This window comes from Patiria miniata, unplaced genomic scaffold (assembly GCF_015706575.1).
Source record: "Patiria miniata isolate m_02_andy unplaced genomic scaffold, ASM1570657v1 HiC_scaffold_24, whole genome shotgun sequence".
Taxonomy (NCBI): Eukaryota; Metazoa; Echinodermata; class Asteroidea; order Valvatida; family Asterinidae; genus Patiria; species Patiria miniata.
The window spans coordinates 17,496,316-17,511,833 of record NW_024037063.1 but is presented as its reverse complement, the minus strand read 5'-3'; the positions used below and the strand labels follow the sequence as shown (position 1 = coordinate 17,511,833).

The window sequence follows — 15,518 nt, the reverse complement described above, 5'->3', positions numbered from 1 at the left end:
TTCATAGAGTCCTAAATTCACGCCACACCTGGAATCCCAGTCTATTTTCCCCATGACAGCATTTTCCCATGACAGAATTATAAATGTAGCCTATTGGGTGATCGGGAACAACAATTGCAGTTTTTACATGGTCTAAACTAATTGACTAATATCATCCTTTGGTTTTGTCTTCGTTTTCTTTCTTGTGTCTGTTCTTGTTTATGTGTTCGTGTGTTTTTTTCTTTACGAACTTCAAAATTTGTATGAACATCAATGCAGATGCAGAAGTGTGATTACAAGTGTAACGTAATAATGACGTCATAAGGTATCAAATTACAAGCGATTTCGGTTTAAAAGCTGACCGTTTTGTTGCAATCGGAACTCAGGAATGAAACGAAGAATCAATGTTTATACTTGGTGATGTTATGGAACATGACGTAAAGTCGCTTGATCTTTACTTCCAGGATAAAAGGGAGGTCAAACTTGGATTGAATTCAAAATACCGAATTAAGTATCAATATTACAACATGATTGATTGCACCCAAATGGTTCAAGGGATAAAAAGTCTTTTTTTTCTAACATGAACATATGAAAGGTGTTCATGCTATAAAAAGAATGTATAGGCCTTTTCATATTCGACCTCTTGTGACCTTACGAGAGGTCATGACCTTTGTAAACCCATATCCTACCTATTGATGTTGAACAGATTTACACAATTGTAGTCCGTGGGCCATGGGGGTCCCAGTGCACCCCCCCCAAAAAAAAAAAAACGACCGCCACCGATATTTTTTTGATCCTTGGCATGTCCCCAATAGGAAAAAAGATGTTTACAGTGAAAATTTAGGGATTCTCTCTCTCAGGAGGCCAATTATTGGAATATCCTATGATTGAGCTTAGAAGGCATTTTCTTAGCACTAGGGTTGGAAGGGGACGAAACAAAATGCCATAACCAGAACAGACCTTGACCAATCTTAATCAAACTCAGCACTTTTATTTTTCATGACAGCTCTTTCAAAAAATATATCTTTGGTTGCCATGGAAACTAACTATACAGGGCGCTACGATCAAACGAAATATATATACATGTTTATTTTGAAAAGTTTCTGAAAAGTTGCTTATCATTAACATTACAGCTTACTTTTCGTCTTGAAAGCCACCAAATCATAAAACAGAAGTTAAGTTATGATTATCCAACTTCTGTTGAGCTGGTAGGTCTTAGTAAATTGAAAATTATATACATTTTTAGTAGATTAAACAACGTCCTGCTGAATCAAGGTTCTGGTATTCTTAGCCTTTGGGTTAGTAGGTGTCAGGCCAATCTTCCAGATACATGACCATACCTTTACCAAACTTGCATAAGTTCGACATGGTATTTATTCATATATTTATCTTTCTAAAATGCTTTCAATTGTCATAGAAACCGTCTACAGAGCCTGACCCTATACCCAGATAAATGTAATAATATATATACATTTTTCAATAAGTAGAGATGTTGTGAGTTTTTAGTCTTAGTGGCAGTTAAATAAAAAGAAAATCAAAAATAGCAACATGGATGTGATCCATTCTAGCCTGTTGGATCCATACTTGTAAACACAAATGGGGTAAAATATTGAAAATTACTTAATTTATGGAAGATTTTGTCATCACAAAACTATGCTTATGTCGCTAATCTAAGCATAGATGTGAATATTCTTAGCTCAGCGATGGACATATGGGAGGTAACGGTACATTAGTCAACATTACACATGTAAATATCAACAAGGGCGGATCCAGAGTGGTTTTTGCTGGGGGGGGGGGTGAGGCTGCCGGGGGGGGGGGGGGCTGAAGGGCTCTCACAAGTGACAAATTGCCTTATTTGTGAACTTTTTGGTCACTGCGGGGGGGGGGGGGGGGCACTCCAGCCCATGTCCACTCCCTAAGACAGCAAAGTCACAGATTCTTGTCTCCTAAAGAGATCACGGTCGTGGGCTTAGGTTAACTTCGCCCCAGTCTTCAAATCATCGCAGTCAAAGAGATCATCCATTGCGCTAGCTCAGCTTCTGTCATCTTTACAAGTTCATCACCGGCGAGGTCCACATGCAGATCCATCGAGCCCTCCGGAAACACAAGCCAGCCAATTCCAAAATCTACAGACAAGATCGTGCAGCCATCACCTCCCTTTGTCAAGACAAGTCCAATCACATCCTCTAAACTGACAAGGACAGCACCACTTTGTCAAATGCAGACTTTATAATAACTTCAAGGTGTGTATTAAGAGTTCTGAGAGTTTGCCATCTTACCCTCAGACCTCACCCTCCAGTCAAACGCTGTCAGAGTAGTCTGCTTGGGAGTCATTTCTTTCTTTGACAACATACTCAGCGCCAACTGACCTGTCATCAATTCTGGCCAATATATTCATGGAAAAAAAATGAGCAGACCAACATCATCACGGCAGAGCACAGACCACATGTTTGGCTCCTTCATCGTCAAGTGATAGCACCTTCATCATCTAGCAGCATGGGTAAGAGAATCTTCTTTTCCTCTACTTCCCCGACCAAGGTTCTCCTATACCTAAAAGGCCCATTAATTAGGGTCACATGCGAAAGGTCACCCCCAGTGAGTATACAGTGTTTATACGTCGGTGAAGGGCAAACCTAATTTGAGTTACATCATCCCGACGCAAAAATTCCATATGCTAAATAGTTAATACGGTACCCGCTGCTATGTACGCCTGATTCAAACCAGCCAACCGATCCCGTTAGCTCGGTGGTCGAGTGGTAAGACATCTGCACTAGAAAGCAGGAGGTCATGAGTTCGAGTCCCACCGGAGTTATTTTTTCCAACTTTCACTCCGGAGGTAACACACTGAGTATACAGTGTTTATACGTCGGTGAAGGGCAAACCTCATTTAAAAGATCGCCCCCAGTCGCCCCCCCCCCCACTGAGATTTTGAGTTTCTAAAAAAATTATCATTGATTTACATGTCGCCCACCATGAAATGTTCCAGCCCCCCCCCCCCCCCCCCCCCCACTGAAAATTCCTGGCTACGCCACTGGGTCCCCTATACCACTGACAACCCTTATTCACAACTTCCTTGATACTCCAATGATCAGCTACATGTGCATGTAGCATGTCCTGCCCCAGTCCTCCTACACCCTTTGGGTGTTGGAATCCCTCTTGCTCCTGACGAAGAGCAAAGTGTACTGTCATATGTCCCAAACCCTGGAGTTTCCCCTGGTTCTTGTAAGACCCTCACAAACTAAAAAAAATAAGTCTCATCTCTTTGTTTAATCTTAAACTGATTCTTTCAGGGTTTAAATACAAAATGAACCACAAACAGGTGAACTATGCTGATACAAAACCTTCTCTTGGGGTCAACTCAAAATCAACTTTTGGGGTAGTTTCAATCCGAAGCAGTGGAAAATGTAAACAGATGCTCAACTTCAGTGGGACAATAATTATTTGATAGTTGCATGTGTTTCTGTTGACTATTGTTCCTCCCGTACGTCCATCGCTGAGCTAAGAATATTCCCATCTATGCTTAGATTAGCGACATAAGCATAGTTTGCGATGACAAAATCTTCCATAAATTAAGTAATTTTAATATTTTACCTCATTTGTGTTTACAAGTATGGATCCAACAGGCTAGAATGGATCAACTTTATGTTCATATTTTTGATTTTTCCTTTTATTTAACTGTTACTTAGACTAAAAACGTACAAAATCTCTACTTATTGAAAAATGTATAAACATTTTTATGTATATCTGGGTATAGAGTCAGGCTCTGTAGACGGTTTTCATGACGATTCAATGCATTTTTAGGAAGATAAATATATGAACATATACATTGTCAAGCTTAACCAAAATTGGAAAAGGTATGCATGTATCTGGAAGATTGAACTGACACCTACCAACCCAAAGGCTAAGAATACCAGAACCTAGATTCAACAGGACGTTGTTTAACTTATTAAAAATGTATATAATTTTCAATTTGCCACAACCTCACTCTCAAATTAGCTCATCAGAAGTTGGGCAATCATAACTTAACTTCTGTTTGATGATTTGGTGGCTTTCAAGACGAAATGTAAGCTGTAAGGTTAATGATGAGCAACTTTTCGGAAAATTTTCAAAATAAACATGTATATATATTTCGTTCGACTGTAGCGCCCTTCATAGTTGGTTTCCATGGCAACAAATAATAATTGCTGAAAAACCTTTTAATGAAGGATAAGTGTGCTGAGTTTGATTAAGATCAGTCAAGGTCTGCTCAGGTTATGGCATTTTGTTTTGTCCCCTTCAAACGCTAGTGCTAAGAAAATGCCTTCTAAGCTCAATCATAGGAAATTCCAATAATTGGCCTCCTGAGAGAGAGCATCCCTAAATGTTCACTGTTAACATCTTTGTTCCTATTGGGGACATGCCAAGGATAAAAAAAAATATCGGTGGCGGTGGGTTGGGGGGGGGGGTGCACTGGGACCCCCCATAGCCCACGGACTATTCATTGTGTGTGACGCACGTACACCAGGGGATTTGTATGCAGTGGCCGCGCTTCACGGCAAAATATTGCAGTCAGGCAAGATGGCGTCGTTCGGTAGCCCCCAACTGTACTTTCTTTGCCGGTGAGAAGGTACTTGTGAACGGAGCGGATAACCACCTACAATTTTTTTTAGCTAACTGCTCCTGCACTGAATGAATGCTTTCAATGATAAATATACACAAATGTCAATGCAAGTTCCGGTAGGGGCCTAAATCTGCCATCTCTGTTCTTGACGTTCTGTTTATCTTTTCCCCAATAAGTGGGGAGTGAAAATCTTGTTTGCGAACACTGCTCACGTATTTGTTATCGTAATTTGGAACCCTGTTCTCGTGTTCATTGAACACGAGATCCAATTCAACACGAGATTCTTTCTGGAATCTTAGGGATGATCGGCAGTATAGAAATAGGCCGAAAGTTAGTTGTGTTGTCTCCACCCTTGTGAATTAAGGCGTGTTTCTACTCTCTAGGGTATCCCTGTATTGTTCGCATCTTATCGTTAAAGATGTGCGTTAAGGATTTAGTTCTGTACGGAGACGCTATTTTAATCTTTTTCACACTTATTCCATTCGGACCTGTTGTTTTTTCCGACCGACGTTGATGATATTTGCTTTTGAACATAGTCTTCTGTAATCTCGGGCAGTCATTTTTCATCGAGTGAATCTATAACAATGAGTGGATATCATAGTCCACCTCAAGTTCACATGGAGGGGCATTACTCGCCATACGTGTTTCGATTGTTGTAAAATTATCGCTGAATGTTTCAGCAATGTCGGTGAGATCAACTCAGATCACTTATAAATTGCCCATCCTGGGAAAGAAGAGTCTAAGGAATAATTTTCTGCTTTATTGGGGATAACCTCTTTTAGTTTTTGTCTACAGAAAAGTTCAGTTTGTAACTGCATCTTCTTCAAAGGCTATTGAATATTGAAAGTGAACCACCGGTTTTTCTCAGTAGAATATTGATAACTTTGTAAACATCAGTTTACAAATCAAGCCATCAGGTGACAAGGAATTATTCAGGTGTTATATAAAACAAATAATGAATGTGTTACATTCGTGCAATGGAAAAAATAATTTCATTCAGTGACAGATGAAATGTTCCAATCAACTCGGCTTCGCCTCGTAGAATGGAACATTCCATCTGTCACCTCATGAAATTATTCTTACAATTGCACTCACAGACATTCATTACTTGTATATAGCGTCGTGGGTCAATACTATAACGACGGGTTGGCAAACAATAGAAAGGTCAACGTCGAGAAAATGAAGAACATTTATATACGTATCGTTGTATTGTTGGGAATGCCGAATAACCAACAAACACTAGCCTATTAAGGACTTGATAAAACTCTCTTTTCTTATGCATTGTATGAGGCTGTTTTGCAACTTTTGTGCAGGTTTTGCGACTAATGCACTTTTTTGTAAAATTTGTTGCAAACAAAGGGTTAAATTAATTTCCATGTGCAGCACATACAAAATAGCGCCCAACGATGACAAAAATAGAAAGGTAAATAGTCTACTCGACCTTTGTGCAACATTGTGATTCAGGCCGTAAACCTGATCTTTCACCCTGCAATCATTATTATAGCTATAATTGAGGCCTAAAAAGTAATTAGGGTATTCCCGTTTCATGTATTGCGAAACGTTCCTGGAAATTTCCGTATAATTCCAAATTTGATATATTCGGCAGTTCGGTCCCATCGGAAAACACATCCGCTGCAGTTTCGAACGGATAAGTTAACAAATCTGGTTTCTGACTAGTTTTACTGTTGGGCACAACGCGACATAAACTCCACTAACGTAAGTGATATAGACGAATCTTTCTCTGTGTGTTTTTTTTCATTTACGTTATACTATACTGCCAGGGCCTGCTGCGGAAATCGAGGGTTCGTTTTTTTGCGGGCCCCTATGCAAAGGTTGCAGTATCAGATCAGAATTTACATAATATGAGGACCTAAGTTTTGTTGTATGTGCGTGTCACTGCTTCTTGGGTTGACAGTGCAATTGTCCCAATCAATGTTGGGGCAGTTGAAATCTTCTGCGAGGATGATATGCTTACCTGATACCGTTTGTAATTTTTTTTTTAACGATCTGCTGCGTTCATGTCACTGGCATTTCAACAAGGCATATAGAAATATCCGATCAGTAGTTCCCTGCTATTTTGGAGTTAAACCTTGACCCATTCTAACTCACAGTTTGCAACAAGTTCCGGTTGTTCAATTGAGATCAAGTTCCAATGAAACAGTATAAAAACACCCCCTCCAGAATTTGCCCAACAGTTTTACCTGTTGATATGTTGACCAACGTTGGTCTACATGTCAACATATTTTGCCCAAAGTGTTAAGAGTGTACAATTCCAAGTTACTGGGTACTCACATACACCACAGGGGTAAATACTGGCGTATTTTTCACGAGGTCCGGGATGCGAATTTTTTTCTCCCAAACGACTTCCACATGGGTGTACCTTATGGCGTTTTGGACTTAACTTTTATAAAAACATGAGAAGAAAATATAAAATTTGAAAAAATAAGTGAATTTGAACGTTATGAAATTCGGACTTTATTTCCCTTAAAAAAAATCCTCCAAAGCCTAACGTTAGAAAAGGAAAAAAATATCGGGTGCAAAACTGAGATTTGATCCCGCAACCTCGCGGTGCAAAATCCTACCCTCTATCGACTGAGCTGTCGCACTGCTCGCCAAAACGGGGAAACAAATAATTATTTGCCTGCGTGCGTATCAAAAAAGTATCGTAGAGGGCGCTAAACAAACATGTATGCGGATGTCGTTTGGGACAACAAAATTCGCGTCCGGGATTGGGATAAATGTCCCCAGAAAGCAGAAGTGCCAAAACGGTGCAGAGATGGTTGGGTTTGAATTTGCTGCAGCAGGATTCACTTGAACTTGAGAAGTGACGATTTGGTAGCAATCGGTTTGCAGGAATAGGCCTACCAGGTTTACATGTCCAAGTGTATTCAGATGCTGGTACAGTTGGAGGAAAAACACGATGGTAAGCGAAGAGCCATATGGGGGGCCGGTATCCAGCAATTAGTCATTGATACTCTACATTTTGGAGTCCAAATGGCAGACCAAGTGATGATTGTGTAGATCAAAATAAATATAGATTGCTTTAGGATTAGGCACAATTTCCGCGATTCACCCGGATTGAACTGGAGTCGATAAAAACGCGACCGCTCTCTCTCTCCGCCCATCGCCCTCTATCATTCATCAGAAACAGTCAGAATCATTTGGTCTGGGAATGACTACAGGATTCCCAAGACATAAGTGCAAACAGGCGCGCTTATCTAATCATACCGTTACATAATGCACGATCCACTATTATACAAATATGAATGTGTATGAGTGCAATGGTTAAAATATTTTCATGAGTTGAAGGATGGAGTGTTCCATTCAATGAGGCAAAGCCGAGTTGAGTGGAATTACCTTACGTCTTTCAACAAATGAACATATTCTCACCATTGCACGAAAGCAAAACATTCAATATTTTGCTTTATATAGCATCCAAGCAGATCTTTGTCATCGATTGGAGGACTGATACAAATATAAGAATAAAGAAGAATTTACAAAATAAAATTCTGGCATCCACTTTTTCCCCAGCTAGTTCAAAGTTCAAGTTAGCAAAGGTTTAAAAGTCAAAACAATAACAATATGTTTTGACTTAAGTTTGTAACTGCATCTACTTCAAAGGCTATTGGCTATTGAAGCAGAACCACCGGTTTTTATCAGTGGATCGGATATTGATGACTTTGTAAACATCAGTTTACAAATCAAGCAATTAAATGATAAGGATTTTTTTCAGGTGTTATATAAAACAAATTAATAATGAATGTTTCACATTTCGTGCAATGGAAAGAATAGTTTCATTCAGTGACAGTTGGAATGTTGAATCTATTAAACTCGGCTTCGCCTCGTAGAATGGAACATTCAATCTGTCACCTCGCACTCACAAACATTCATTATTTGTATATCGTGGACCAATACTACATGTATAACCACGGGTTGGCAAACAATGGAAGGTCAACGTCGCAAAAACATTTATAAATGTTACCAAACGTATCGTTAAATTGTTGAAAATGCCAAATCACCAATAAACACTAGCCTACCGACGACCTTATTAAACTCTCCTTTCTTATAAATTATAGGAGGCTGTTAATAATGCACTGATTTTGTACGATTTGTTGCCAACAAAGGGTTAAATTAATTCCCATGTGGCAGCACATACAAAATGGCGCCCAACGATGACAAAAATAAAAAAGGTAAATAGTCTGCTCGACCTTTGTGCAACATTGTGATTCAGGCCGTAAACCGGACATTTTACCCTGCAATCATAATTATAGCTATAATTGAGGCCTAAAAAGTAATTAGGGTATTCCCGTTTAATGTATTGCGAAACGTTCCTGGAAATTCCAGTATAATTCCAAATTTGATATATTGGGCAGTACGGTCCCATCGGAAACACATCCGCTGTAGTTTCGAACAGATGAGTTAACAAATCTGATTTCTGACCAGCTTTACTCTTGGGCACAACGCGACATTAACTCCACTAACGTAAATGCTATAGACGAATCTTTCTCGGTGTGTTTTCGTTTACCCTATACTACCCAACTTTATGTCTTACAGTTTCCGAGAAAAGACGAAAATACTTCGGTTATTTATCTCGGACACGACGGAGTACGAATAGGCCTACGTATTTCCTGTCGTTTTCAGTCAATGTACTGTAGAGATCCCTCTGGACGGGGTGGGGTTGGGTGATGAGGTAATACTAGTGTGGGTTGTAACTGACTGGTGAAGAGCTCTGGGTCTGGCTAAATGGGTGATTGGGAGGGCAACACGGGCACGCAGGTCCTAGTGAACAGGTGACGCTTTGAGAATAGTTAGCTTCCTTGCCTCAATGACTGCCGATTTATTCTTGCCAACCTGCCAGCCCAGCTGCCCATTCTCACTGTGTGAGAATTCGGCAGTGTGGTAAAAATACAAAGAATACAAATTACAAACAGCACGTACATGTCAGTGTTATACAGGTATAAAATTACAATAAACGTGTACATGTAGATCTATTTCCCCAAATTAAATTAAATCCTCGCACGAAATAAGAATTACCTCAGGCAATGCTGAACATAAAGGAGCAGGCTCACATTTACACATGCTGGCCAGGCACATTCATACACACTATCAACCACTTTCATACACACCAGTCCTCAATGAACAGGAAGAGCCATTATTTACTTGTGCGTTATTATTCCCTAAATGTAAACTGGAATCTGACAATGCGCAATAAGACCCATGTTAAATTATACATGAACATAAATACGTACGTGACGTTATACACAAATACATGGGAATATCACGCGTGCGCGCACCACGCTGTCACATTTTGCACGTGAACGCGTGTATGCCTATACTACACGCACAATGTTTGCTAAACTCTCCACAACGAGCTCACACTTTGGAGCCCCAAACCTACATTTATATCTTATCAAAACTTTACTTTAATGCCTCCAGTATTATCTATGAACACTAGCGGACAAATCCTAATGCAATATTGGGTAGCGTGCAGTTTGCAAACAAATGATATTTCAACTCAAAAACGAGCTTCAAAAGTTGACAACGTACCTGTGTGAGAACTCGGCAGTGTGGTGCCGGTCAAGGGTTGCGTATATATAATAAGGGGCGTGGCTTAACTACATGTAAACACTACGTGCATATCATACGCACACTTTACAGTACGATGCACGTTATGCGTGTCTAATACATCATATACATGTATTATGTACGAATACATGTACATGTACAATGTATAACATATGCATACAGCACCGTGCTTGCGAACTGAGCGGTGACCAATCACCAATGCACAAAATGTGGTTTCTTAAACGTCCGCAAAAGGCGAACACTTTACGGATGAAATCACAACTATAGCATCCAAACAGCTCGCCTTTTTGGGGTCGCAAAAGTGGACCCCGAAAGTCGTTCTGGCATGCATAATACAGGAATAACACAAAAACGCCCAACGATAGTTGTGTGGATGTTTTATATCGTACTTTTAAATGTTTTTTTTTCCGCGCCGATTAACATCATTTCGTTCAAAGCTCGTTTTGTAGCTCATTTGGGCTGTTCCAGGACACAGTGTCCCTTGAATTGTGTTTGCGTAACTCCATCGCAACCCCGCGAGTTTATTTAATCAGAACATTGCCATAAAGATCTGAAAAGGACAGTGCCCAGAGTTGGGTTTAGCAAATGTCTCTACTACATGTACAGTTTACACAAACAAGGAACCGCAAAACAGAAGCGGGTGAACAGGGTGATGAGGAGTTAATTGAGAATGTACACTTGACCAGGATGTATTTGAAAAGACTCTTGAAGATATACTATCTTTAAATTATTATTATTATGCTCCTCAAACATCAACAGGAATTTTCCATTCATGATGTCGGAGGAGTTGCGGAAGGCAGGCAATGTTAAATACAAGGCGGCACTTGAAGAGGGCTTGTCTCCTGTCATCAAGTGTTCTAGACTTCAGTCAGCAATTAACCTATATGCCAGGGCCGCATCTGAAGCCACTGGGCCAAGAATGGTGAGTGAGTGGTCCTCAGCAACCAAGAATCTCGGAATGGCTACAAAGAGGATGGCCCAAGAGTACATGAAAGACAAACAGGACACAGGATTTGCGAAGACTCTCATAACATTCCGAGAGGCCCTGAAATACCTCGGCCAGGCTTTGGTCCGAGGTGCTTCTCTGCTGGGTGACGCTTGGAGCAGCAAGCTGCAAGAGGAGATCAAGGCTTCTTACTTCGAGATCTTGGAGGTTATCGGTACCTTTGATGACCCAAAGGAGAAGCTTAGAGAGATGTACAAGGTTCTTAAGCTGTTGCCCGATGGTGAGGTGCTCTCTGCATTGGTCAGGTATCATATTGCTGATGTTCTCTTCAAGGAGTCGGTTCGTCTGCTTGAAAAAGGTGAATATAAAAAAAGCCTCGGATTTCTCCACGACATCCACCAACCTGTTGAAGAGGCTCTCAGTATTCTACGGAAAGGGGAGCTTGCTGAGCAGGATCTTGAAGCGGATGAGCTTCGCGTGGACCTGGAGATCATTCAGCAGGATGCGCAGTTCCAAATCTGCACAGCAGAATCCGTGCAGGCTCGGGAAAATGGAGAGGCAATGCTTGCACATCTGTTGGACGAGGAGGTTTTGAACATGGACACGCTCTTTAATGCGATGGACTGGTTCAAACAAGCTACTCTCAAGGTACGTAGGGGAGTAACTAAAAGAAACAAATATCATTGAATGATCCTTATAGAGTGTACACCCAAGTTGTTATCTATTATTCGAAGTATTTAACGAGTAAAAAGGACTGTTTGGGAAGCATTTCGTGAATTTTTAATTTGATCCATGAAAAGCCGCCCTTATTTTAGTCTATGGAATATCTACTTACACAGCAAGGTCCTGTAATATGCGAACAGATACGAAGATTAATTCTGTAAAAAAAAAGACCGTGTCTTCATTATTCCTCGAGATTCATCGGGCGCCTTCTGTCGGGTCTTCCATATTGTTGTATTAGAAATAAACCATGGCATCCGAATTGACTAGTCCACTGCATAGTCCACATTCCTGATCGAAATGATGTCACAGCCTCTTAAAACCACTCCAGATAAAATCACATAAAAACATTTTGATTAAACGTTAATCCGTGGCTTGCCCACGTTTAATGTTTGTACTCAGACTATACCCTCAGGTCGAATTCAGAAATATTTGAAAAGAGATACTGCTAACAAGGATACGTACAGAGCCGAAAAACCTCGTTCCCAGGGTTTAAAACAGTACGCTCCCACCACTACCTGCTCTCTCACCCTGGTATTGGATCATTTGCAATCCCAAAAAAATTGGAAACGTTTGCAAATGAGGAATAGTCTGGTGCCTGCCTGTGTTTTGCATCAGCGTTTGTTTTCGTATTGTCTAGGGTAGAAACAGAATATATTCTTCGCGGCGTGAGTTACGAAAACACGACTTTTTGTTCAAAGTTAAAATGTAAAAATCAAATATCCAACCAATATGCATGCATAACATTTCATATAAATATGAAAAAATTGGAAAGAAAATAATTATCTTTGAGAAGTTTTGGACATAAAAAGTACAAAGAACGTAAACATACGTAATACAGGTGAAATAACAACACCAAGTGCAAGATATAAATCAATTACCTACTAATTACAGGGCTTACTAAGTAAGCTAAGCTCTGGAGACGAGGTTGCGTACGTAGCATGGTCAGTGGGCCATAGAATAATACCAAAAATTAATACCTTTCCTAAAGCACATGTTCGACTCTATCTCTCACAACAGATATTGTAATACACACTAACCAATTAGGTCTTGCGTGCACGCCTTTCTAGGCAAAAAACAATAGCTAGCACACCGGATTGTGATTTCACCCTGGTCCAGGGAAAATAACCTCACAACAACAAATTGTATAAATGTTTGTTACAACTGTCATTTTACCCAACACTTCAGGCATCCGAACTAAATTTGGAGCAAGAAGCAGCCGCCCTAAGTTATCTCGGCCTAATCAATGAGAAGATCTTGTTCTCCAAGACCAAGACCAAGGTGTATTACAAGCGCTGCTTGGAGCTGGTTGAGGCAGCTAAACCCAGGACCTTCATTGGTCACAAGTGGTACACGCAGTGCGTAGCGGGATTCAAGAAGATCCAGGATGAGGAAAGATGGAGAGATGAAGCCGCACAACGGAAAATAAAACAAAAGGTGAATTTTATGAAGGGCTTAAATTTTGATAAAGCACAGAGAGATATTTCCCAATCCTTTTTAAAGAGGTTGTGGAATGCTCGAAGACATTTCCGTCATTTTTCGGGTATATGTAGCCTAAGGTGCAGTGGCGTCGCCAAGGGGGGGGGGGGGGGGGGCACGTGCCCCCCTGGAAAACCTAGTGCCCCCCCCCCCCCGAGTGCCCCCCCCCCATCAAATGCTGGTGCCCCCCCTATCCTTTGCAAAATTCTGCGCGTTGTTAAAATCATTACCTCAAAAATAGCAATTTCTGGAGATATCTTCAGATCGAATTTAGCATCAAATGTGGCACCATTTTGCATCTAGCCCATCCTCCGTATGCGAAAATTTTCCAAAGGGCAGGGGGGTACCCCTCCCCTTAGACCCCTCCCCCAGGACGGCGATCCGTATCCACCTAAGTGCCCCCCCCATCAAATGCTGGTGCCCCCCTATCCTCTGCAAAATTCTGCGCGTTGTTAAAATCATTACCTCAAAAATAGCAATTTCTGGAGATATCTTCAGATCGAATTTAGCATCAAATGTGGCACCATTTTGCATCTAGCCCATCCTCCGTATGCCTTAGACCCCTCCCCCAGGACGGCGATCCGTATCCACCTAAGTGCCCCCCCCCCATCAAATGCTGGTGCCCCCCCCCCCCTGTGCCCCCACAGACTGAAAAGTCTGGTGACGCCACTGCTAAGGTGTGATGAAATAAAAACGACTACTAGTGTTTCTGTCATAAAATGAATACAAAAGGTACTTTTGAGAGCTGTTTTTCAGGTCCTGTTTCGACCCGAACGTGCAATTTGTGTAAAAGTCGTCGTTGGGGGCATCAAACAAAACATAGTAAATCGCGACGTAATAAACAGGACTCCCAATGCACGTAGTTCCAGCGAAACTTTTTGCAAATCACTCCGCGCAACGACATCTTTGTTTACATCTACACTGGGCGACATGTTGTATGGGCAGCCACATGCTCCATAAATTCAACCGTAGTTGGCAACAGCTTTTACCCGTAAATTCTAATGGGCAAGTTCAGAATTTTATAGGAAGATATCTCCATTGACTTTTTGGTAGTTTCAATTGATTATTCAGTGTTTTGATAGTTACACAGCATTTTATTTATAGATCGGGGATCATTTTTTTGTGTTTGCCCTAACGACCGACCATAGTAAGAAACGTCTGTTACATGTATCGATCGATCGTGACACGCGCGCTTTGTACAGCTAGGCTGGAAATTCACGGGTCTACTTGTGCCGCTGGCCCGGCCGCGGGGACCGTAGATTTTGACACCGGTAAACGGTGTTTGAATTTCAAAATAATTGTTTATACGTGTACGGGTAGCGAACGCACTAGGCCAAGGCAAACCTATATGCTTATTGTGTCAGTCACTGGCTGTAATCACACCACATTTTGTTTGCAATAAATTTCCAGTTTTCCCGTCCGGTTATGGGCGGACATTAGGGCAAAAAAGACAAAAACAAAAATAAAACAAAACTACAAAAATAAATGAAAACACACAGAAATAAATGAACAACTCAGAAATAAACGAATATAACTCAGAAATAAACGAACAAATCATAAATAAACGAACAATTCAGAAATAAACAAACAATTCAGGAATAAACAAATATAACTCAGAAATAAACGAACAACTCAGAAATAAACGAACAACTCAGAAATAAACGAACAACTCAGAAATAAACGAACAACTCAGAAATAAACGAACAACTCAAAAATAAACGAACAACTCAGAAATAAACGTACAACTCAGAAATATTAAACGAACAACTCAGAAATAAACGAACAACTCAGAAATAAACGAACAACTCAAAAATAAACCATCAACGCAGAAAAAAACCATCAAATCAGAATTAAACGATCAACTCAGAAATAAGCGATCAACTCAGAAATATATACGAACTCAGAAATAAACGAACAACTCAAAAATAAACGAAGAACTCAGAAATAAACGAACATCATTCCCAGGGTGTCCAGCAGCAGTACGCGCCCACCATGTACCATGCAGTACAGTACGACATAATGTTTACCGCGGCATCCAAAATGGCGGACACCTTGCATCGCTTCACGCTATACACGTAGAAAAAAACGGAAGGTAAAAATGTAGTGATTTTTCGTCGACGACCTCCAAAGCCAGAAAGAAGTCTATGCGAAAGGTAAGCCTGGAATGCAGTTTAATTTTTATGATGAAAAACGTTGACTTTGTTTAGT

At 40.7% G+C, this 15,518-nt stretch overlaps 1 protein-coding gene across 1 annotated transcript; it reads left to right on the top strand.

Moving 5' to 3' along the window:
• The first annotated feature begins 10,930 nt into the window (after positions 1 to 10,930).
• LOC119732342 lies at positions 10,931 to 14,750 on the top strand. Its single transcript, XM_038205800.1, has 3 exons — positions 10,931 to 11,759; positions 13,020 to 13,268; positions 14,721 to 14,750. The coding sequence occupies exons 1-3, from the start codon at positions 10,938 to 10,940 to the stop codon at positions 14,748 to 14,750; spliced, it is 1,101 nt and encodes a 366-aa protein (XP_038061728.1). The 5' UTR covers positions 10,931 to 10,937.
• Positions 14,751 to 15,518: the final 768 nt, after the last annotated feature.